This window comes from Dermochelys coriacea, chromosome 2, assembly GCF_009764565.3.
Source record: "Dermochelys coriacea isolate rDerCor1 chromosome 2, rDerCor1.pri.v4, whole genome shotgun sequence".
Classification (NCBI taxonomy): Eukaryota; Metazoa; Chordata; order Testudines; family Dermochelyidae; genus Dermochelys; species Dermochelys coriacea.
In genome coordinates this window covers 61,826,753-61,853,171 of record NC_050069.1, presented here as the reverse complement: position 1 = coordinate 61,853,171, position 26,419 = coordinate 61,826,753, and the positions used below count along the sequence as shown (strand labels likewise).

Sequence of the window (26,419 nt, the reverse complement as noted above, 5' to 3'; positions counted from 1 at the left end):
GATTCTGTCCCTTCAAATATGATTCGTTTCATTTGTTGAGACTTGTGTTGGTTATGTCTGAGTCACACATACATTTAATTTAAATGTCAGCATTATATTAGGATGTAGGTGTGATTTGAGCTAAAATGACTGGGATTGCGCTGAATCACTTTGTAGAGTCTGGAGCAGACATGCCAAACCTGCAGAAAAAAATGCAGAAATTGGGCTTGTTTTTGGCTTAATTGGCTTGTGAGTTGCTTGTTGGCTAGTTTTTGACTTGTAGCTTGTTGCTTGTTTGTCTTGTAACTTGTTGCTTCTTTTTTTTGATCAGCTCCCGGCAAGTAGGGGTAAGGGGGGGCAAGCAGGGGCACGGGGCAAGCTGGGGCAAAAGGGGGAGAGAGTCAGGGTTGCACCGTGGGCCCACCACAGTCCCAGACTGCATGCCATGGGGATCTACTCACATAGAGTGTTGGGGTTCTTAGGGATTGGCTTGTTTTGAAATGGGATTAGCTTGATTTTTGGCTTAAGGTGAAAGTCGGGGTGCTTATTGACCATGTGAAAGTTTGCAACTGTGGTCTGGAGACTCCTTTGTGCCTCAGCCTATGCACTTTAATTCTGAAGATGAAGTTCAACAAAAGAAGATACCAGGTCAGTGGCTCTTGTGGATGGGTGAATAACTGTGTTTGGATATTTGTATTCAGAGGTGCTGGTATTCTAATGATAGCTGGAAACATTCAGTCAGGTAAAAGACTACAGGATAATGCATTTTTTGTTTGTTTGTAATATATAATATAAAGATATCAGGGAAGAAATTATGGGATATTTTCCCCCTCTAAACACACCAATTTGCTTTTATCTACTCCCCAAACAAGTAAAGAACTACTGCAGAATGACTTGGGTCAAAATATTTAAAAGTGGTCTCTGGTTTTCGGTGGCCCAGCTTGACACTTAAGGCCTCATTTTCAGAGTTGCTGAGCACCAAATGGTTTCAGATAATTCAGTACTCCTCAAAATCAGGCTGGACATGTAAAATTAGAGACAAATGACAAATTTTGGCCGAAGTGAGCCCTGTGACTGAGAAGTTAAATACAGTATCTGATTGGTTAGAATGCTCTTGTGCATCTGTGAAATTTCCCTCCAACTTTGTTCTGAAAGCTCTGCTCAAATATCTGCAAGATTAATACTTTTTCATTGATATTTGGAAATACAGTATTCTGGATCATAATTCTTACTACATCGCAAATTTAGCTTTTTATTTGCCTATATCTGGTAATTATGTTTTGTAGGGAGAGGGAGAGGCAGGAAATGTTTTGGACAGAAGATATGACTCTAACTTTCTGCCTTTGCAGAAATCCTCTCTCATTTGGGATAAGACTAATAGGTAAATGTTTAAAGCAATGGCACCAGCAGCACATGGCAGTCCAGAGGGCCCATCAGCAGTTAAAGCATATGGCAGATTCAAATGGCTAATTTAGATCTGACAAGACAAAAGCCTGCAAAGGCTGCCAAAGAACCAGATGTCTTACGGCTGGAAGACTCTCTCTGCCACGTACTGAATCTTTGCTTCTGAGTTCTCTAATTCTTCTCCCAAGGAGGAAAAGGAATATAATATACTGAGGCATTAACCACCTGCCACAGTCTGTGTGCTACCATGTTCATAAAAATGTTTCTGATCTAATTTTTTAAAAAATTTATATGCTTAAGGTTGCAAAAATCCTTCATTTTTGGTAAAATGAAAAATGCTCTGAAGTGACACATATTCTACTTAAAATAGTGCTCTGGGCCTCAGTGGATTAGTGTCTATTACCAATATTGCTTAATTTATAGGGAGTTATTTATAGGGAGTTATAGGCAGCATAGTATCTATGAAATTTTCTGATTTGGTCTAATAAAGTTTGCCCCTGTGGCCAGATTTTATATATATATATTTGTACAATTCGGTAGTGAGGGTGAGTAACCATGGTCACAGGCTGAATTAAAATGCATACCAGTCCCATTCACTTTGGAGAATTTTATAGCCTTTGGATGGACATTCATGATTACGGACAACCGACCAAAACCTGAATTTGCTAAGCTAATGTGCCCCTAAGTAATTCACATTTTTGAATCAGTATCTGCATTTTCCCTACTAGAAAAACAATATTTCTGTGTTTTTTCATAAGTGGCAAGAAACAAAGAATAAGGCAATAAAGCTTTTCATTCTACCTGAATAACCAGCAAAATTAGAAGCTTGAAAGAAAAAGAACTTTTAAAAAAAACTTTCTGAGGATAAGACTAAAACACTAGGTTCTTGGTGTCCTTTACTCTTTTAGCCGTAATCCATTTTTGGAAGCTTTGTTGTCTTTGACCCTGAGTCTGTAGGGGTTCTGCAAGAAGAATTCCCATTTATGTCAATGGATATCCTACATGAAAAGAACTTGCACAAACTGGCTCTGTCAGTCTTACACAGGAAAAATGTCCATGTATTCAATAATGTTTTGTTGGAGTGAGGTCTGTAGCACTGCATCTAATAGGTGTTGGAAAGTTAACAACATAATAAATGTCCTTAGTCTTTCACTTTAGAAGAACCCAAACCAAACAAACACACAGCCAGATCTTAACGGCCGGTCATTTTTGTATTTTAAATCTTTTCATAAGACAAAGGTACTTGCAGTGCCAAGGGATAACAGTTTGAGTTTAAGCAGATGTGATATCATGAATTTACTTAGTTAAACAAATGTATTACTAAGAAATTTTCTACATGTAAGGCCTGATTCTGATTTCACTGGTAAAGGGCTCCTGCCATATCTGCATTGTGCCCAGGTTGTCCTACTAATATTCCAGCTGGTGAAACAATATATTTGTATTTTGAAAATTAAGGTTGAGGTTAGGACTGAAAGGGGGCTCCAAAAACTCAGAGGGATGGAAGTCATAGATGTCAGATGTGCAAAGGCTGGCTTTTCTTCTGGAGCCAGTCAGCAGGAGAGTACACAGAAGTGGAAGAACATAGCAGGCTACATCTACTTAATTTGTTGGATCCTGATCATTCTCAGGTTATGAATGTGGTTCAAGCAACTGTGCAAACTTCCTGCTACTGCCACATAGGACCTTGTTCTTGCCTGCCTTCTGCAATCCTTATCCAATCTTGTTCCTGACTCCTGCTTCGCTCCTGGCCCGCTCCTCACTCCTAGCTCCCACTTTGCTCTTGATCCTCGCCTTCCTCCAGTTCTTGCCTTTTCACCTTGCTCCTGACCATTGGCTACCAATCCTGGCTCTGATCACTGCCTCCGACTCCAGCTCTGGCATTTGGTATCTGACCCCGCCTCTGATACTCAGGTTCAATTCCCGATCCTGACTTTGGCTGTACTCCCTGGCTCTGGTATTTGGCAGTTGACTCTGGCTCTCACCCCTTCCCTGATCTGGATGCCTGCTTTGCCCCCTAGACCTGACTCCTCCTCAGACTAGTAGGCCAGAATGCCCATGTCCCAGTTCCTAACAGCTATACATTTTAACTTTCTGTATGCAAGTTGCTCTTGTAAATGTTTTCGCTTACAATTTGGAAGGTTTAAAATATACCCTCTTATGACAAAAATATTCACATATACACACATCCTCTGAGGTGCTGCTAGATTCATTATCCTCATACCTGAGGTCTTTGGTTATCCATAGAACAAGTCCAGTGTAGGCAACAGTAGAACTACTTTCTCCCACACTTCTGCCACCATGCCACAACCCTGACTTGGTTTGGAAGTAATTCAGTCTCCATGTCCAAAGGGTCAGATTTGGGGGGAGGGGAGAGAAGGCGATGGAGCTCTTCTAAACTCTGTCCACAAAATAAATCCCACACATGTGAGGTGCCAAAATGAAATACTCCTTAAAGTGCAGGCATTTAAAATATAATCATGTATATGGCTTGGCTCCCTTTCAGTGGGGCTTGAAATATGCCAATAGCTCTGCTACTTTTCTGGTTCTTTTCGCTCCCCCAAATCAAAAAATAAATGGCAATATCCTTCTAACACCATCCATTGTGGCACCAAAATGAGACTTTGTTCACAGTAAATTGTGTGGATCAGTGACCTGCTTTCTCATGGATATTGAAATAGTTAACAATGTTGACATTTAACTTAACAGCTCTGGGCATCTGAGCTAACACTTCCCTGAGATGAACAGGCATTTTACTGCTCTCAGTGCTATTGTTCCTGGCTCTCTGCTGACTCTCACCTCTGCATCGGTTACACTTGGTACACATTTTCTTCACAACCAAAAGAGATAAAGATCTACTTTTTGTGCAAATGAAAGCCAAGATTCTGGAGACCAATATTGTAGCTTCAGAGAGGTGCCAGCACAAATTGTAGTCACATCCCAGCTGTTTGAATCCCATCCTTGTCCATTCAAATCATCTTAGCATTTCTGCTAAGATTACCAAGCTCAGTGCAAATATTAGTCTACAGGATGGAAACCACTAATTTATTTCAGATACAGTTTAGTTTCTTTTTCTCTCTCTTTTGTAGTAAGGTCCTTGTAGAGATGGCTGCTGGTCTTTAAACAAACCGATTAGACAATTATAAAGAGATTTTGCATAGTATTTGCTGTCTTCCATCCCACTTTAAAAAACAAATTCCAAAATCGAAATAATTGGTATTAATAAGTTTGTCTTCTTAGGCAAAACATTGTCATTAATCAGCTTACCTCTTTTGTCCAAAATAACCATTATTAGGGTTGAATATGATTTACTTTTATTTGTAGAGGACATAAAGAAACAAAGCCCAATATTGCAATGCTCTGACCAAAAAGGCAGTAGAAATACAGTCCTTATGCCAAAGAGATTTACAGTTTAGGTTTACAACAAGATGGGAGATGGATGAGAGACAAACAAATGGGGTGGTGTCTGAGTGAATGGGTAACAATAAAATGAGCAGCTTTTTCACAGCAGGCTGTAATCTCAGTTTACCACCTGCCTAGCCACTAAACTGAGAATAAGGTCCTTTGAAAATGGCAACTGAGAAAATGAGCAGAAGCCTTCTGTGAAATAATTATTGATGCAAATCACTATGAGGGAAACTACATTCCATCAATGAGATGTTATTTGTCAAAAGATCTGTTCTCAAGCGGCATGTTCACTTTCACTACCACTGTTGCCGGTTTCCCAGCTGATGTTATCAAAGAGCACTTCCCATGTGTTGTTCCCTGCCTAAGGTGAAATGATGCAGTGTGTATATGGTGTGTATGTTTTTGTTAAACTGGGTTAAGTCCTATATGGCCATATTTGACTTGTCTCAATCTTAAGAGTGGGAGGACATTTCACACAAAGAGAAAATTGTTCAGGTCCTCTTATAGTATTTATATTACTCAGAGCTGTGATTAATATTAAACTTTAAGGTTGCTGTGGAATTTGTCCCATCAGAGGACAGCTGCCTTCCTCGTGGCTAAAGGAATATGATTTAGAAAACTATAAAATGACCATTTGGGAAAAAAAGTGTGCAGTAGACGACTTTCCACTAAAGAATAACGTATAAATACATTACACAGTCTCAAAACCAGGCATAAAGCAGCAGTGTTTATTTTCATTATTAGGTTAGGTGTTAAAGTAAAATTTAATTAATAATAAATTCCATGCATTTATTTGAATGTTCAGTTAACATATGCACATGAAAACATAATTGATTCCTATGTCACACATTGCAATGCATGTACAGAATGAATTTATTTCCATGTGCAATCATTTCAATATATAAAGGTGCAGAGGCCCAGATAACATGCATACACTAGTGTACATTTGGTAGGATTGGTACAAACTGTTTTGGAATAGCCTTCCAAAGGAAGCAGTGGGGGCAAAAGACCTATCTGGCTTCAAGATTAAACTTGATAAGTTTATGGAGGTGATGGTATGATGGGATAATATGATTTTGGCAATTAATTGATCTTCAAATATTCATGGTAAATAGGCGCAATGGCCTGTGATGGGATGTTAGATGGGATGGGATCTGAGTTACTACAGAGAATTCTTTCCTGAGTATCTGGCTTGTGAATCTTGCCCATATGCTCAGGATTCAGCTGATCGCCTATTTGGGGTCGGGAAGGAATTTTCCTCCAGGGCAGATTGGAAGAGGCCCTGGAGGTTTTTCGCCTTCCTCTGTAGCATAGGTCACTTGTTGGAGGATTCTCTGCTCCTTGAAGTCTTTAAACCATGATTTGAGGACTTCAATAGCTCAGACATAGGTGAGAGGTTTATCGCAGGAGTGGGTGATTGAGATTCTGTGGCCTGCATTGTATAGGTGTTCAGACTAGATGATCATAATGGTCCCTTCTAACCTTAATATCTATGAATCTATGTTAATGGCTGTGTAATCCGGGATTATATTGAAGTACAGAAATTAGAGCTGCAGAGAGCTATTAAACCATCTAGTCCAGTCTTCTGTCAAAGGACCTTATTTCCTATACAAATTACCCTGATTCAAAATTTCAAGGAAAATCAGACTTTACCCTCTAGATACTCCAGCTATATAAACTGTCAAAAAACTACATTGTGCATAAAAACAACCCAGTTATGTAGTGATAACATTAGCTTTCATACAGTGATTTTTTTCATCCTTCTAAGTTAAAGGAAAAGTATACTGTTCCCTGTGCTTCCATTTTCCATTTGTAAAATGGAAAGTGAAGTGACTTGACCAGGTTCACACAAATCAGTGGTATAGCCAGGAAGAGAACACTGGTTTCTAACTCCCAGTCAAGTACTCTATCCAATGGGCTACACTCCCATCAGCTGGTGCTATTAAAAGCTAAGAATGCTGACAATATTTTTTAAAGGTTCCATCACAAACTCTTTCTTAGATATTTTTTTCTCTGTGCAATGCTAGCAATAATGAAAAGAAAGCTTCAAAGAACTAAAAACCCCACAGGCTATAGGAAAGCAAGTCTTGAATGTATCTGCTGGTGTTTATTATATTTAATGCAAAGTTTCTTGTTTTTACAAGCAAGAAAACTCTACTAAAAGTGAGCATTTGACTGTTCCTCTTGGGCATTATGGCCCTTTCTTGCTCTGACATTCCTTTTTTGTGTAACATCTGGTACTTTACTGCACATAGTCTAAAGATAAATACCATACTTGTAATTTGATAAGTTTTAAAAACTACCCTCTTTTAGTTTGGCCATTTATTTAGCTATCTTTGCAAGCAGTAAAGTCCTTTTAACCACAGTGAATTTTAAAAATTCTTTCCTTGTTTCTCTGAAGCTTGAGCTGTTTTTTGTCTCTGAACAAGTCATGTTTCCAAACAGGATGGATGAACTATTAATTGCTGAGTATATCTTGATAATTATTTCTTCTGTGGTGGTGCTGCCAAAATGGGTCATCCTGGTACCATGCTTGTACTCCCACCAGTTTGTACAATTCTTTGTCCTTTTTTAACAGAGACACTGATCATTTAGCAATTTAGCTGCAAATATTTCAGTAACTTTAGATAAACCTGAAAGCTGGTAAATGTTATCACTGATAGGATGAACCTTCTAAAATGCTGAATCTTGTTTGCCTTGATCACATATAATGTGACAATTTATCTTTGAAAACTGGGACTGGTTGTCAGGGCCTAGCCTAGTCAGGTTTGCAAGAATATGTTTTTGTCTCCTGTGTTTTGTTTTTTGACTGAAAACCCAGGCAGATTCTGACCATCTGAACTGGTGGCCATGTGAGCACAGTGTGTCAGATTCAAAGACCTATTTTTTCATACACAGAAGCTAACGTACTTTCAGCTCAGATAACTTTCTTTAGATTAGGGAAAATGATAAACAAAGAACAAATGTGTCACAGAGCTAGAGGGAGCATGTAGCTAGTTTCTCATTATTTATGATCCTCCATCTTGAATGATTTTACAGCACTGTGTCCCTGTGTGCAAACTGGTAGGAAGACTCCTAGCATAATGGTGCAGTAGTTGTACTAGTACTAATTAGGCCCGGTTTACACTTTAAAATTTAGGTCGATGTTGCTTTAGTGCTTAGGGCTGTGAAAAATCCACACCCCTGAGCACTGTAGCTTAGCTGCCCTAGCCCCTGGTGTAGATACAGCAGCTAGGCTGATGGAAGAATGCTTCTGTTATCCTAGCTACCATTGCTTGGAAAGGTGGAATTCCTACTGCAACAGAAGAACATCTTCTGTCGCTGTAGTCTGTGTCCAGTCTATGGGGTTACAATGGCATAGCTATGGCGCTGTAGCTATACCATTTTAGCACCTGAGTTTAAACATGTCCTTAGTACTGGGTTTCTATTAATTGCAATCTACAAGGCTCCATTCTAAACACCAAAAAGAAAAGGAGTACTTGTGGCACCTTAGAGAATAACAAATTTATTTGAGCATAAGCTTTCGTGAGCTACAGCTCACTTCATCGGATGCATTTGGTGGAAAATACACCAAATGCATCCGATGAAGTGAGCTGTAGCTCACGAAAGCTTATGCTCAGATAAATTTGTTAATCTCTAAGGTGCCACAAGTACTCCTTTTCTTTTTGCGAATACAGACTAACATGGCTGCTACTCTGAAACGTGTCATTCTAAACACCGGGGGTTCTGTGTGAGGTGATAGTTAGGAGCACTCTCACTCTCCCTTGCCCACAGGCAATCGCTTCTGCCTTTCCTGGCCTCAGAGAGAACTCAGACAAGGCAATCAATCTATATAAAAATCTGCTCCTCTGAGGTCAGAGTGCTTGGTCTCTGTTTGTAATATAAGGGCAAGAGAAGGGGAGACGCTAGCTTTGCGGCGTGCCCCCTGCAGTTGTTTCCTCCTGCAAGCCCTACCTACCTCCTCTGATCCAAGAATCTCACATATCTGGACTTGTGCCATGTCTAGACTATGGGGACTATGCTGGCACAATTACAGTGTTTTGGCAAGGCCAACATAATGGTGCAGATGCAGCCTACCCAGATGGAAGGGATTTTTCCATCACTGTAGGAACACTGCCTGCTCGAGCGACAATAGCTAGGTCAATGGAAGCATTCTCCTATGGACCTAGCTGTGTTTACATAGCGGGTTAGCATTCCTATGGTGCTCAGAGGTATAGATTAAGTGTACAGCAGGTTTGGGTGTTGTCCTAGACTCCCCTTGTTCCTACACAGGAGTAACTTTTCTAGGGTTATGATCTTGCACATTCTTCTCATATTACACTAGTGCCTGGTGGCGGGTTTCATAGGCGTTCGTCCATTCTAGTAAATCAATAAATGCGCCATTTGGTCATCAGGGCTTCTAAAAAGTAGATGTTTCTCACCTGCCTCTCCGGCCTTCCTCCCCTCTTCTATAGGGAGATTAGGACTCTATCTTTCTCCTGTAGAAACAATGGAACTCTTCTATTGACTTAAGTGGGAGAGGGAAAGTTTCTTTGTTTTATTTTTAAAGTAGATTTGTGTCTTTATGCTTTGGGGGAGAAAAATGAAGGCGCCATGGTGTTTACATTTGAAATCCCATCTATGGTACACAATTTTAGTATGCACTCTACCTACTCCACACAATGTGTGCACAACACAATGACTTTCTCTGTACTAAACTGTTGTATTGTCTGATATCTGAAATGTGCCCTGCTACCTAGTTGGTACTTCAGCCATTTAACATCCAAGGATCACTCTGGTCATTAGTGCTGTCCCATTCTCCTCTAAATCAAAGCCAAAGATGCACTAGTTTGCACTTCTTTCTGAGTCATTTGTGTGGCACTGACTGATTGTATTATTAAAGTGCTGTGATGCCTCTTGAAGTTTTGGTGTAGCAAACTGTTAATGCTGCTGCTGCAGAATAACTTTACTATTATAAACCATATGTACAGTTTTCAGAGTAGCAGCCATGTTAGTCTGTATTCGCAAAAAGAAAAGGAGTACTTGTGGCACCTTAGAGACTAACAAATTTATTTGAGCATAAGCTTTTGTGAGCTACAGCTCACTTCATTGGATGCATTCAGTGTACAGTGTGCATGTATTAGCTTTTATCTCAATAGTTTCACTTTGTAAAGCCATTTTTTAGGATACACTACACAGAAGAAAGAAATGTTTTGATGTGACAGATTATTCTATTTTTGTCATGCCCCCATTTAAAGTGACGTTAGTTCTTCAAGTGTTCTAGAAGCTTTAGAGTGGGAGTTTTGCCTGTAGCAGGATTTCAGGACAGTTTCTGATGTGTGCTTATACAGGTGTCAGCTCTCACTTTGGCAACCGTAGGCTTCTTTGGTCTCAAAGAAGAGAATGTAGGATTTACTGCAAATTGCTTTCTGAATGAAAACCAATATTGATAGGAAAAATAATTATAAAATTATTTAAATTATATTATAAATTATAAAAAATAAAAATAGGTTAATTGGGAGGAGGAGAGGAAAAAATATAATGTTGGGGTGGGGGGTTGTTTCTGTTGGGATGGGGTGTACACATGACTTACACTGCAGGGGAAATTGTCTGTCTTTATCTTCTGCCTGGCAACAAAACAAAATGTACTGTTAGAACAAAGCTAAGTGTATGCTTTCAGTTTCCAGTGCTATCTGCATAGTCATAAATATTAGTTTTGCTTACATTAATCTGTAATTATTTGACAGATCACCAAACTATGACAACATATTGATTTTTTCCTTCATTCTTTGCCTTTTCATTGTGTAGATTTAATTAAACATGTTAAATATTTAAAATTTTAATACAAAAAAGGAATAGATTTTTTTTATCTTCATAGATGTAATATTGTATAAGGGATGGGAGGGGACAGGAAGTACATTATCTAGATACAAGTTCTGCAAAATGGGTATATTGAGATTTAACTCACAAAGATATTGAGAACGTATTATTATTTGTATTTACTGTATTTACATAATACCTTTTATTGAGGATATCTATTACAAACTATAATTTCCTGCACTGTGTGGTTCTAGGGCCTTGCCTACACTAGACCAATCAATTGGTTGTTCTGTACCATGTGAAATACAAATGATTGAGGGTCCTGTTGGTACCCACCCTGAATTGGTGTAAGGTCTGGTCTGTCTCCACATAATGGCTGCCTAATGCTGATTGTGGTGGCTGTTGTTTTTAGGTATCAGGATTTTAGGCAAACTCTGTTCATTTTGATCGTGCAGTAGGATTTTATTTCACCGCAGCTGGCCAAACGTATGGAAAAAAGTGTAGAATTTTATTTCCCTCTCTTTTCATATGCCTGTATCCCAAACCCCTTGATTTTTGCAAAGAAATTTGCTCATTCATGGGCTCTCTTCTTCCCTTGAAGGATACAAGTTAGAACCATTGTCTTCAGTGGGAATTATTCATATCTTTCAGGGAGAGACTTGAACACCAGATTTTTTTCAACACACATTGTCACAAACATTATTTGTATTACAGTAGGGCTCAGAATTATTCTCTTGCTAAGGGCTTGCGATAGGTGCTGTACAAACACACATGAAGATGTGGGGCAAAATTTTCAAAATCATTATGTAACTTAGAAAAATGGGACTTAGATACTTACCTCCAAGGGCTGGGGAAGGGGGATGTCTGGGATATGGTTGCAAGGGCTTGGCTTGGTTGTAACTGGCGATAGTTGCTCTAGGGAAGGCCATAGCCAGCCCCCTATGAACTCTTCCTGCTGCTGCTACTGTTTTCCACAGAGGTAGAGTGGAGTTTGGTGCTAAGTGTGGATCCTTCAAGGATGGGGGGGTCTGAAAACAAGGAGTTTCTCCTTTTTAGATAATTTTAACTAAAACTCATCATAAAAGTGTCATGTACTTGTTCTTGCAAAAATGCATATTTAATTGTTGTGGTCAGTACCACGCATAGAACATTACATTTTTTAACTTTTTATATTCCTTTTTCATATATAATTATATACAAGGGACATTTGAAGATCAGTGGGATCCGATCTTAAACTTCCTAAAGAATCATTCTTTTTGGAAGACCATAATGCTTTGAGACTTCCCCAACCTACCTGCATTGTATTCTGACCAGTTATGCAAATTACAGTACAAAGGAGGGAAAGCACAACTAAAAATTCTCCAAAAGGTTGCTCTGATCGAATATCTTTTTTTAGGTAGAGAGGAAACATTCATGGATTAACCATCAAATTTGAAATGCCTAGACTTAAAGGAGCAAAACTTTCAAATTTTGGCAGTACTGATTCCACCCTTCATCCTTCAGAAGGAGATAAATTGAAAGCCAGGCAACTTGCAATGTGGGGATTTCAGATGATGAGACATTAAAAAATCAGAGCCATGTTGCTAGGAGCGGAGTGGGCCTAGAGCGCCCAGAACCACTGTGGACCCCAGAGATCCAGGCTGATCTCAGAAATCAGTGGTTTTGTGGTCAGATTTCTAGAAGGGGATGCTTTAAGTACTGTGCAAGCCCTCTAGTTGTGCTCATAGTGTTCCATGATTTAGAAGCTGCCAAAGCCACAGTATGTATGTAGCTTGCATGTTTGTGTACAGCTGGTAAACCTGATTATTTGGGACATAACTCAGCCACTGTGACTTCTTTTTGTTGTGTTTTAAACATAACAAAACAAACCACCCTACCACCCCGTTTGTCCTCAGATTATAAAATTTGGAAAAAAATGCCACAAAGGGAATTGTACACTTCCCCTCCCACCTTTGACAACAGGATCTCCTCTCAAGCCTCGTTTCATAAGAGGGAGGAATCCCCCAACCATTGTGTGTAAAGCACCAGAAGAATACAGGCACTATACCATAGTATATAAATGTAATACTCATTAAACTATCTGAACTTTGATTGAATGTTCCCAGTTTTGCTAGCTGCTGTTCGTCTACAAGACATGGTTATGCATACCCGGAATAATTAATAACACCAATCTGAAATAAGCAAACTTCATGGAATGTGATGCACTAGCCATGTAGCCATGTCTATGCATGTCATATTTTTGGTTTTAAAGAGTTTTTCTTTCTCTTTTCAAGTTCTCCCACCTGTTGTCTGCCTCAGCATCATTTTTAGACTCTGTAGGTACCTAATTACTTATGAGTCTGAGGAAATGTGTCATGTAGCTAGCCAAAAAAATTGGTAATGCAACTGTGTGATTGCCACTCTTTCTGTGCCTCGTACTTCTATTGAGATTAATGAACTCTAGTTATAACCCCCAACACCCCAGTTGCAAATTGGGGTTAAAACACCAAAACACTTTAACTGATGGATGAGTTTCCTCAGTTTTTCAGCCCATGCCTCCATTTGGTGGTTTGAGGCAGGTTTGCTGGCACTCTTCTGGAAATAACTGTAGCAAAACTCCTCAGAACAGCATGATGGGTTGGAAAGGTAGCGTCACAGCTGCTTCGGGAGGAGGGGGAATTTGCACAAATGCCTAGTAGCAAGTGGAGGGAATAGAGCTGAACTAGGAAAGATAGTGAACTGATTTTTTTGGAGAGGAAGTGGGGATGTACCTTTGACTTAACAGGTCTTGACCACTGACAGGAGCTGATTCTTTTCCCAAGTGGCAGTGGCTATTAGAAAGCCCTTCTGTTCTTCGGCAGCAACAGTTGCTCCTCTCCTACACCTGTCTGCAACTCCATTCTGTTCCCTCCCTGTCTGTTTCCCGATATCTTTGAAGGTGTTCGGAAAAGGAGCACATGAGAATATCAGCAGCTATAGGTCAGAGTCCCAGCTGAACATCTTCAATTGTCTTCCTGCCTCTTGGTGCTGCTTTGATTTCTGCTACAGCCATCCTCAGAGCAGCACCAGTACTCCGACCTCAAACTAAGTCTCTTTTTATTTTTAAAAAGAGGGGTTTTATCCTCAAGCCCCCATTATGGATTTGTTACACTTAAAGCTGTGCCTATCACATAGATACTGCAATGACGACGGGATACTACAGGTATACCTGAATACTTTAGATCGGGGTGGGCAAACTTTTTGGCCTGAGGGCCACATCAGATTTCTAAAATTGTATAGAGGGCCGGTTGGGGAGGCTGTGCCCCCCAAACAGCCAGGCATGGCCCAGCCCCCGCCCCCATCCGACCCCATCTGCTTCTCGCCCCCTGACAGTCCCCCTGGGACTCCTGCCCCATCCAACCCCCCTGTTCCCTGACAGCCCCCCCCAGGGACCCCGTCCCATCCACCCCCCTGCTCTCTGTCTCCTGACTGTCCCTGGACCACCCCCAACTGCCCCCGCTGCCCCATTCAACTCCCCCCTCTCCTTCCTGACTGCCCCCCTGGGACCGCTGCCCCATCCAACCACCCCTTCTCCTTGACCGCCCCTGAACTCCCTGCCCCTGACTGCCCCCTGCTGCCTCATCCAACCCCCCCCTTCCTGACTGACCCCCCCGGGACCTCTGCCACATCTAATCACCCCTTCTCGTGTCCCCTGACTGCCCCCAGAACCCCTGCCCCTGACTGACCTCGCCATCCCATCCAACCCCACCTCTTCTTCCTGACTGCCCCCTGAACCCTACCCCCATTCAACCACCCTCTGACTTCCCTGAGCACCACCCCGAACTCCCCTGCCCTCTATCCAACCCCCGTCCCCTGCTCCCTGCCCCGTGACCACGCTGCCTGGAGCACCAGTGGCTGGTGGTGCGGCTGCACCGCGACAGGCAGCCGCGCCACGCAGCACAGAGCACCGGGTCAGACTGGGCCCCGCAGCTGTGCTGCCCCACGAGCTCGCTGCTCCACGACCCAGAGCACTGCACTGGTGGAGCAGTGAGCTGAGGCGGGGGAGGGGCCGGGGGAGAGCCTCCTGGACCAGGAGCTCAGGGGCTGGGCAGGACGGTCCCACCGGCCGTCGTTTGCCCACATCTGCTTTAGATTGATAAATTTCTTTAAAAGAAAGTGAGGGGTGGGGGTGGCACCATCCTTTTTTATAGTGAACAGAGAAAACCTGTGTTCCCTTTCTTGACTGTTGTTCTTAAGAGCACTTCACTAATCCATGGCTGTCAAACAAGTTCAGTAATGATAATCACACCTGCTCAATTGTTGCAATTCTGTACAGTTTATAATCTGGAGCACAAAAAAGGATCAGTGAAATAGAGTGATTCTGCCCAGGACCAAAACCTGTTGAGAGAGGCTTCAGAAGTGCAAGAGATACCTGGCATCTTAAAGGGATCTTTTCAATTTGAAAAATCATATTTGTCTGATTTTTTAACTTACTATTGTCACAAGTAATACTTATGACTAATATAAATGAAAGAAAGTAGAGGGGGAAATATTTTTCTAGTTTGCTCTATGCATTTGACAGCACTTTGCGACTAGTAAATTTCTCTGTGTGTGTTGCACACACCCAGATCCTGTAAGCTTATCGGAATTGGGCTAACTTCTGTAGGAAGGACCATATTCCTGGGTCTCGTTGTGTGGAGTAGTTTTGCAGGATAGGGGCCATATGATGCAGATAGTTGTTTGTGCAGGTCTTTCAAAAAGCAACAGGAGAAGAAGTAAAAAAACCAAAACCGAAAAAAACACGTACGAAAATGTGCTTGTGAACCCAATTAGCAGAGGGAGTTGGGGTCACGTATTATACCTAGGGTTGGGCATCTCACCATTCCAAAAATATTTGGTTAACTGACCAGTCAAATAATGTAAAAATGGTCAAATAGTTTAAAGCACTAATTTATTTGAACAATAACAACAGTAAGACTTGTGGTCTTCAATAGGCTTAGCCTTTAGTAGATACTTATGCCGAATTGAAAAACACAAGTTACGTAACTGAATTATTTTAACTCCATTTTATTGTGTTTCACATTTTTCAGAGTTCTAAAAAATGAAAGAATGGTGCCATGATGTACTCAGAAAGGAGCATTGCCTACATGAGGGCATTCTCCCTGGTATATCTGACAATATTTGATTATGATAAAGAAATAATAGGCAGTCAATTGACATTATTTGACTTATCAGTTGACTGGCTTGCAAAGCCTAATAGTACCTGAAACTATTTTTAACTTTCTCTCTTAATTGACTAAGTTTTAACTTGACTGTCTCATTTAAGCCTAGAAGATATAGACAGACATTTTCAATATATTATAATATATACAACTGGTACTCATGAAAGGTGCCAGATTCACAGTACTGGGAAACTGAACTCCTCCCTATTTATCTTCAAACAAATGCAGTACAGCCATAATGTAAAGACCATCACCTCTGGGGATGAGGCCAAAGAGCACCATAAATCCTTCAATGAGCTCCTCGTGGGTGGAACCCGGCACCCACCCACAGCTTATTGTAGGATCCTGGTGTCAGAGGGGAATTCCGTCTCCCTGTCCACCCCTCTCTGATGCTGCCAACAAGAGTGCTTGTTTTTTGAGATGTTGATGGCTATACCCCAGGGACAATCGGCCTGAGAAGGCGAAACAGCTGTCACATGTTAAGTACTTTCTGTCACTACTGGTGACCTAGAGGTGAAAGGCTTCATATCACGTTACCAGTTCCCATAGCCAGCCATTCCCTGGAGCCTAGGGTATGGCCTTTAAACTTCAGTGAATGTGGTTTCAGCAGTGGAATTAAGGTACCTAGTTGACTGCTTTAATAAAATAAAAGTGGAAATACAGTTCTTACTTCCAGGATTACTTGTGCTGATTAAGAAATTTGCGGATCTGTTTTACTGAATTTTATACTATCTGTGGAAAATACACCATTTTGCTTCTAGTGGTTCCTATGTTTAGCAATCCCCCATCTCTGGTTAGAAATTAATGGATGATGTTACCACATCTATTGATGATAACATTATTTTGGTTAAATACTTAATAAAGATCTATTCTACAAAAAGTGTATGTAGCCGTATATATGTGCCCTTACTGAAAAGTCTAGCATAGTAAGAACACCAGGGGCCCAATGATGTTACACAGTCTTTCATTGATATGTAGACCATACTGTCCCCTTTCTAACACAAAGATTACTCTTAAATGAGCAAAGGTCTAATTTTAAATAATGTAAAAATATCACCAAATTCTGTTATAACTAAATTAATCAGTTTCCCTTGATGTTTTGGATGTGATTTTTTTTTTTGCATTCAGTAAGATTATTTTACTTTCTCCTAACCAATTCAGTGAGTTTCAGAAAACATGTATATTCACTTTTACAAGAAATGCAAACTTCCATTGCTTTAGAATAAAATGCAGCGTCGGTTTTTTTGTTTTGTTTTGTTTTTAAAATCCTCTGTGTAAAAGGAAAGTTCTTGTTTCTAAATAGACTGGTCATATTCCTGCAACGCAACTCCTTTGGAGGTAGCATCGTTCACATTTAAGTATTAGCGCGCGTGTGTGTGATATCACCAAAAAGAGAACTAGAGCATAATGCATTTAAGATCCGGTGTAAGGCAAAAAGTTAAGCGGCGGCGGGGAGGGGGGAGAATAGCCAGATTTCTACCGCTAGCATGGCTAGATCTTAGAGGAGAAAGAAAAAGGCGATCTGAGTATTTCGTGGGTGGTTGCTGTTTTAGTAAGTAGGGGTGTTTAAGCCGACCCCCCCCCCCTCAACCAGTAAGGACAAGTCCAGGAGCTCATCAATCCCAGTGCAAACCGGAGGTGTGAGTAGCGCAATGCGAGCTCGAAGCGGACTTACCCGGCGTAGCGGTTGTTGTAGAGGTAGCTGTGCGCTGGCAGCCAGGTCCTGAGGAAGAGCAGACACAGCGGCAGAAGAGCGGCTCTCCGGCCAGTGGGGGTCACAGGGAGGTTCATGCTGCGAGGACCCAGGGCTGCAGTTAAGCGCCCCGCTGCAGCAGCCGCGCAGTGTCCAGGTGGCTGGCAGCGCCCATGCACACAAAGCAGCAGCCCGCGCCGATCTCCTGGGCTGGGGGGCGGGAGGGGGGGGGAGGGACAGGGCGCGGGGGGTGTCGCTGTTCTGCACCAGTAGCTAAGCGGATGAAGAAAGTTGCGGGTCGGAGGTTGCCTGTGGGCGGCAGGAGCCGGGTCGGGCTGGGGCTGGGACCTGGGGACGGGCAGGGGGCAGGAGAGGGGCACCAGGCTCGGGTGAGGCAGGCAGGCGCCCGCCCGTGTGCCGCTGCAGTCTGATCGCCAAGGGGAGGGGACGGGCAGCCACAGCTGGAGGGGCAGAGCAAGAGGGAGGGCTGCGGTCAGGGGGGGCTGGGCGATGGCCGGGGGCCGGTGCTTGGGGCGAGCAGCTGCATCCCTAGTGTCTCCCCCTGTGGCCCCCGGGGGAGGATGCGCGCACAGCCTCCCTCTGGGGAGCGAGGGGGTTCCCGGGGATGCGACTGTGCGTGGTCCAGGGGCTCCCTCCCCTGCACAGATCTAAACGGCCTCCATTGGGAGCGTGCCCCGGGGTGGTGCCGGCGATGGAGAGTCCCCCTGGCACAAGCTGACCCCCGGCTTTCCCCTGGCATTTGATAGTTTCACTGGCACTGCCTCGTGCGGTGCACGCCTGGGCGCTGCTGCCGCCTGGGCCAGGCAGGGTTAACCCCGGGCACATGCTTTGGAAAGCTCCTGGAGGCACGCAGCGAGTCGATGGCATTTGGTCAGCCAAAGGAGTTCAAAACGTTGCTGGGACCAGAGCTTCTTTTCCGGTGAGCGAAAGGATTTGGCCTTTCGGTCAACGAAGAACATGATCTGCTTGGTTAGGGCAACTGGGAAAGCCACCAGCCGTGCTCTTATTCTGTGCCTAGCCACCAGCCTAAAATAAATCACCCCGAGGCAGGCGTGATATGTGGTGTTATGTTACTCCGGGACAGATCCGGACCAAATATTTTAGAAAATACCATATGTTTTATAAGGGGGCATGCCTGACTGCCGCCTCCCCGCACCTTACTCTTCCGGGGCTGGCACAAACAAATCCAGCAATGCTTGGCCTGTAAAAGAGAGACGGTTAACACACGATAAGTGTCATTGCTGGAGATTATTTCAAGAGGTTGTTAGTCCTAGAGGGGATTTTTAATGAAAGATAAACTTCCATAAAATGTCAATAGTGGAGAAAGGCGATTAGAAGTGGTGAAGGAGAGAAAAAGATGCATTGGACAGTTGTAAGCAATGTTCCCTCTAATTTTTGACAGGCCCTGTGAGCAAAAAAATTCTTCTGTGCAAATTTTTGAAGCAGAGTTCAAATTTGTGCCATGAGGCAAATGCACCCAAGTGAGTAAAATGCTTATACATTTAATTTGCAATTTGTGATAATAATGGTTTTACACCATGTTATTTTATAAATGTCATTTTTAAATACCTAGAAAAGGGAGATTTAACCATTCTTCATGAAGCAGAAGTTAGTTTTAAGCATTACGCTTTATGATCTTTTTTATAGACAATCGCGAGCATATATCAAGCACATATTAATCATGATCATTATCAGTCCATAGACTTTTGCCCATTGGTGTCCACTTTCACCTTTCATTCTACACACGTCTGAAAAGATTTTGATAAACATATAATAAAGACAATTCAATAAGTATGCCATTATGTCAATTCATATGGGTTTTCAGATAGAGACATCATAAGTAAAAAAAAGAAAAACGAGTTTGTGTTTTAAATTTAAAATTTTCCTAAAAAATATCAATAAATGATTATCAGCCAAGAATAAGATATGTAATTACAAATGTATTTTTATTTCCTTATTGGTAAAAATGTCAAAGACTGCTAAACTAACCTTACTGTTTTTCCCTGCAATCTTTTTCATTTGCCCATTCAATATAAACTCTGTCCAGATCTATCAGTCCTCCATCCAGTTGGTAACTCTTAATACACATCAGCATGTCCAAATGATCTACTTGTAAACGATTCCATAGTTTGTTTTTTAGAGTGTTCATTAAGCTAAAGCCACGCTCACAGTCGGCACTTTATGCTAGGAATGTTCCTCCAATATCTATCAACTTTGCAAGATCCCGAAACTGTTTGTTCTGGTGAGCAAATGTCACCATCTCCGGGAAACTTAAAACCAATTGGCTTTTGATTCTTTCAGCTACTGCAAACACTGTGTAGACAGTGTAGACAGTTCTCATTAAGGTTTCGATGTCTCTTATCAGTTTGACCTCTTTCCATGCATCAGAAATCCCCAAGTCTTCCCGGTGTGCAACGCAATGTTGCTGGACTAAGTGTGGAATATCACGTTTCAGCTGAGGCACCATGCCATTGAGTTTGCCCAACATCACGGAGGCACCATCAGATGTGAACATCACCATTTTCATTAGATCAAGTTGGTGTTTTTATAAAACTCTTTGATTGCAGACACTATTGAAACAGCATCACATTCTTGCAATCATAATGGTCCACCAAACGAAGTTTTATAGTCTGCAGAATTTATGGATCTATATTTAAAGTAGAGTATCAAGTATCTGTTAATGGATATATCAGTGCTTTCATCAACAGCTAGAGTATGAAACATTGCCGATGCTATTTCATGCATGAGGTCATTTTGGACAGCTGATAATTTCAAGAAATTCAAAAGCATAATTTTTACTTCTCCAGCTCGCTGGTATGCGCACATAGTTTTCCATATGGTCATTAATATCCTGAACAGAAAGCACTGAGCTGTTCATTTTAATAGCCAACAACACACTGTAAATAAGTACTTTGATTTCTTCTGGGTTTGAGTGCTTGTGTTCAAGATTAATTTGTCTCCTCTGCTTTTCAGCTGGACTTTCAAGAATCATGCTAAGCAATCCGCTCTGTAAAGAAGGGTTTTTGTTTCTAAGTCTTGTTACACCATCTATATGAGACTTACTTGACAAATGATGCTTTAAGAAATCCAACTTTCATACATTGTTCCACATTCTTCCTGTTGAAAATTCTCACGAAGCTCTGGCATCTCGACAATATATACAAACCTCTCCGTTGTCCTCCTCATATATGAATATTTCACAAAGTTTAACAAGCATTACACTATGTGACTTCGGTGTAACCGTCTCTATAGTCTCATCCAACCATCCAGATTTAAATGAAGTCTCTGTTCTTTTACGCTTCAGATGTCTAGACAGTGACATTTTGGGACTGATTTTTTACCACATTGGTTTATTTAAAATTAATACTTTTATTATATGGCTACTATTTCAATGCACTTAACAGCGTGACTCAACAAAAGGGCAAATGGGAGATCATTCATATCAGGATACTGGAAGTTTGTGCATAGCTCTGATCACGTCCATGCATCTGTGGCAAAAAACGTGGGAAAATGGTAAAACATCACGAGTAAATGTATGAAGTCCAATGCCTTTGAAAGATTGCAGTCACGAAAACAACACTTACCTTTGTTCATTTCTGGAAAATCTTTGCAGTTCCTTCGCAACTACGGCCAGGCATTTTGACTTATTCGCACGTACTTGAGTTTGTACACAGCCAAATGAACAGACTACAAGGAGATGTGTGAGTCCCGACCATCCCAATGTGATCAATGTTCCATGTTTGAAATGCTGGCAGGGAGGCTACGATTCATTGCCCTCCTTTCTCTTCCCCTGCCCTTGCCAGCTAGTAGAATCTGTCAGTGTTGATAGATCGCAGGTGAACAATGTCAAAAGTCGCTTGTAAATGATATTTCAGCCTGGCTCCGATGTAATATTTCATTTGTGTGTGCATGGTGTTTCACCATGTGCACGGGGTTTAGGATCTGCGTGCGCGTGCACATGCGCACAGCTTAGAGGGAACAGTGGTTGTAAGTGCTACCAGAAGACTTGGACTTGAAAGGTGCTGGGGTCCAGGAGAAAAACTACAGTAATAAAATTAATAGAAAATAGCCAGTTTTAAAATAGTTTTAGTCAATGAGTCCCCCGTCAAATCTTTACCATTACACTTTCCTATATTTTGAACTGGTTTTTATCTCTTTTGTTGCTGTGTGAAAGACCCACGCAAACAGGGGAAATTCAGGGAAAACAGTGGAAACTGTACACATGGGTCTATCAAATGTACAAAACAAGCAAAGGAAAAAAGAGAAAATCATTTTCCCCTCAAATCTTTTTCAATAACAGAAATCTTCAGAGGTTCTTTGCAAGAATATTAGGTAAAAAGTTCATTCTGAAATGTAACAAATTGATCGTGTCCCTTTACGCAAGTCAATGTAGAAATATTAAAGGGATCACAAAGTGCTTCAAAAACACTGACTCCCCACAGCTCTGAGGTCAGTAAGAGCGATGGGGGCTAAATAATAAGACCAGTCAAGATCTGTACATGAGAGAAATGCTGTTCAATCCCTGTTGATGTTTCATTGGGAAAGGGGAAATTTTTTGAAAAGAATTGTATTAAATCATGCGTACTTTGTGCTCAGTGATTGAAAGGCAAGTTAACATTTTCCTTTGTGTCCTTCCATGGTGGCACTAAATCCGAGGCTCATCATATGATAGAAGTTAGAGATGGAAAAGACCATTAGGTCATCCAGTCCATCTCTCTGCCAATGCAGGATTATTCCCTTTTGTGCATTTACTAGTGTTCATCCACTGAACTGGCTGTAACAAAACCGTATCCTAGCTCCTGCACAAAGGCTCAGCTTCATTTCTGATGTAACTGTTCCGTTTTCAACAGTTTTAGCAGTAATGAATTTGTCCATTTATGTGTGTGTGTTCTCTTACCTCTCAGCATGTGATGTTGCATGCCTCTTGGCTACATTACTTTCCATCTCCTACAGACAAATAGACATGTTTTCTTGCAAACCTTTGCAATGATTTTGTAATAAATACACATAATTTTCTAGTATGCTACTTGCATGTGGTACCAATGGGTAAATTAATTTATGCATAACCATTTTAATACAGTGTCACTTGAGCATTTTATTGAACCACATTTTGATTTGAAAATTCCCCATTCTGGTTATTATTAACTTTTGTATTGTAGTAATGCCATAGACCCTAGACAAGAATGGTACCCCATTGTAGTAGATGTAGTAAAAACATACTCAAATACATGGTCTACTCCCCAAAGAGCTTACAATCTATTTTGACAACTAGGGACAAATTCAGAGGTGATTTATATGGTGTTGTGAATTAAATCTTAGTAAATTGGGGTATCTTGTATGCTGTGGGACAATACTGCAGCTAGAAAAAGTAACCCACTGTCTTACACCCTCTTGTTAGTCATTTTTCTTGCTACATCTCCTTCCCTTCCCTGTGCCACCTCCATAGAATAATACACAAGTTTACCAAGCAATTTAACGTGTTTGCTACTCTCATACCAAAACCTAGGCTTCTAGGATGAAATCCTGACTCCACTGGAATCAATTGGAGTTTTGTTAATGACTTCACTGGAGCAAGGATTTCATCCCTAATGTTTATCCTTTTGGAGGTATCTTTCTGCAACTCCCTGAAGTACAGCGGAAGAGGATATGACAGTTAAACTCCAAAGGCAAATAACAGAGATAAAATAATACTATGGGAGAATGAACATTTAAAAATTAACCCCTAGTAGCTGTACACTGCAAAGGGTAATACAATCTTGCATGTTTAACATGTATTTAGAATGTATATCTTTCAGTATTGTGGGGTAGCTGGAAGAGATCATGTAGCTGAAAAACAGCAAAAGTAGCCACAATAGTGGTGGTAGTGATGGAACTACGGATATTCCTGTACTGCCTTCAGAGACTTAGGGTATGTCCACACTTACCATTTAAAGTGCAAAAAGTCCCCTTTTTGTGCTAAAACCGCGGGAGCAACTATACTTGTTAATGACTTTTTGAGGTGAAACTCAGCAGTTTCACGGCAAAAAAGAAAACCACCTTCACGAGAGGTGTACAGCTCTTACCGCTGTTCTTTTTGTGCTGCTGTGAAAGTGAAGACATGTTCCACCAGTGTAAACACCCTTTGGCCTCTGAAGGATATCCCACACTTCCAAAAGCGACCACTTTGGCCAGCATATCCACTGCTCTGATGCATGGACATCCGCCCTTCTCCCTGTAAGCCCCGGGAAGTTTGAAGTGCCCTTTCCCTTTGTTTGTAGATGTGGTGGGGAAAGCAGCCAGACAGCAGGAGGTTTTTAAAAAAATGCCACGGAAGAAACCAGTAAGTAATGGGGCTCCTGAGACGTGAAGCAGGACAGCACAGGGCACTGAGCAGGGACCCAGAATGCCTTCTGCTCACTCCTCCCCCCCATTTCCCACATGATCTATCAAGAGAGCTGCACTGTGGGATAGCTGCCCTACAGCGCTGCTCTCATCGGTGATGGAAGTGCTGGTAGTGTAAACACTCTCTGACCCCTGAGGAATTGAGTGAGTACACAAACCAGTGCTTTACTTTTACCGGTTCACTATCACTGGTGAAACTTACAGCTCAAAAACTCTGTAAGTGTAGACATACTCCTACATCAGTTCAAAACCAAGTAGTGAAAGCTGGAAGAGGGAGTAGCTTGGTGCTAACTATGTCTCCTATCTTCAAACTGTTGCAGGGCTTGTCTACATGAGAAGGTAGCACCAATTTAACTAAAGGTGTGATTTTTTTTCTTTTAAACCAAATTAGTCAAACTGGTGCAGAACAATGGATGGACACTCTTACTTGAGTTTAAACCAGGCTTGTTTCATTGTAGTTTAAATGGATTAGGAAACTGTTTGTTAAACTGAAATAAGACACTCTTAAACTGAAATAAGAGCATCCACAAAGGGGTTTTCACTGGCTTAATTAAATCTATATTAACCCAGTGCAATGTTGTTTTATAGACAAGGCTTTTGTTTCTGTTTAGAAATACAAGGCGCCAAACAGTCCTTAGTGAGTGAGTGCAGCTTTAATGGAAAACTGCCCACATATTCTAGAGCTGAATTTTGCCCAAAGACCAAAAAGACACTACACAGGAATGTAAGGCTAGTGTTTGTTGGACTTGAGTCAGCTGACCTGTATCAGGGAACCCTGGGCTTGAGCATCTACACTGCATTTGAACCCTAGCTTAAGCATTTTCTGACCCATGATCATAGGCACGGGACCTAGGTGTGTGGGGGGTGCTGTAGCAGCCCCAGCCCATGCCCTGGGCTCAACTCCTGGCTCCGCCTGGGCTCCCGGCTGCTGGCCCTGGGCTCTGCTCCTGCCCCACGCCTACCCCCAGCTGTGGACCTAGCCTCAGCCCCTTACCCTGTCCCTGTCCTCCCCCCGGAGCCACAGCTTTGGGGAGGGGGGAGAGAATGGGGAGCACAGACAGGGATAAGTGGGGCATGAGGTGAAAAGTTTGGGGACCCCTGCTTTACAGTTTCCTTAGCTGGCTTTTAGCACCCCACTACAAAAAGTGTTCCAGCGTCCCTGCCCATGCTTGAACCTTGGGCTCTGGCATCCACAAAGTAGTGCACAGACCTGAGTCAAAGTAAAGATATCCTAAAGTGCCTAGCCCCTCTCTTCCCCCCTCCAACCCTCAGTTTTGACACTCTAGCCCTAGGAATCATAGAATCATAGAATCATAGAATATCAGGGTTGGAAGGGACCCCAGAAGGTCATCTAGTCCAACCCCCTGCTCAAAGCAGGACCAAGTCCCAGTTAAATCATCCCAGCCAGGGCTTTGTCAAGCCTGACCTTAAAAACCTCTAAGGAAGGAGATTCTACCACCTCCCTAGGTAACGCATTCCAGTGTTTCACCACCCTCTTAGTGAACATGGTGCACTGTGCAAAACCTCTACTGCCCCCCCCACACCCTGTTTCCTAACTGTGGTAGTGCTATTGTTGGACTCAGGTGCCCATAAGGAGTACATGAATAGCTAAGTAGCATAATTAGCTCCTTTGGTGGCTGTCTCAGTAGCACAACTGAAGTGTGCGAAACTTTAGAAACAAATGTTATGACAGTGTTCATCAGACAGCACTGTTACACATAGGGTGTGTCTGCACTGTAGTCTAGCTGGATCAAAGCTAGCTGAAGTAACAATAGCAGTGAAGCCACAGCTGCTCAGACTAGCTCTGCCCCCCAAGGGACCCTGGATACATATTCGAGCAGCTGCATCCTGTGCTACCTCAGCTTCACCGCAACTGTTACTTGAACTAGCTTAGATCAAAGCTAGCTTTGGTATGTCTACATGTGCTGCAGTTACACCTCTGGATTTGCAGCGTAGACATACCCTTAGCCTTACAAATTCTCTTCCTTAGTATGCAGGCAAGTTTTTAGCCTTGGCGGGAATGCTGTGTTGTGGAGTTTTGTTTTGTTGATGCTGTTCCTGGAGGGAGGTGTGGCATGCAGCAGGAGAGTTTGCTTTCTGTTTGCCTAGAGTCAGCAGAGTTGTTCCCTGGGTATTTCTGGTGCTGCGCGTTCAGAAAGAGGGAATTGCTCACATTCCATTGTGACCACTTCTTTTCCATGAGTGGTGGACATATGTAAATGAACAAGTTGCAATAAGACTATACCCAAACTCTGCATCATGGATTTCTCCTCCAATAGGAAGCAGACCCACAAGGCCCTGACATCTGCTACCATTCACAGAGGGTCCACGCCAACAAGATTTCCCAGATGCGGGGTTAATATTTCCAGCCCAGTGGAAAGGCGATTTTTTCCAGCATACAGGTTTTAGAGTGGTAGCTGTGTTAGTCTGTATCAGCAAAAAGAATGAAGAATACTTGTGGCACCTTAGAGTACTCCTCATTCTTTTTCCAGCATACAGGCATTTTTTCTAACCTTGCAATCCTAGTGAAAAAAAATCAAGCCTGGAAATGCCAAAA

At 42.1% G+C, this 26,419-nt stretch overlaps 1 protein-coding gene across 1 annotated transcript in view; it reads right to left on the bottom strand.

The window, feature by feature from the left end:
• Positions 1–17,605, bottom strand: part of CPA6 (carboxypeptidase A6) — a 109,181-nt gene extending 91,576 nt beyond the window's left edge. The window contains exon 1 of the mRNA XM_038391412.2: positions 17,443–17,605. Coding sequence (XP_038247340.1) covers positions 17,443–17,558 — 116 coding nt within the window. The 5' untranslated portion in view covers positions 17,559–17,605. The remainder of the gene's footprint in view (positions 1–17,442) is intronic.
• Between the last annotated feature and the right edge of the window lie 8,814 nt (positions 17,606–26,419).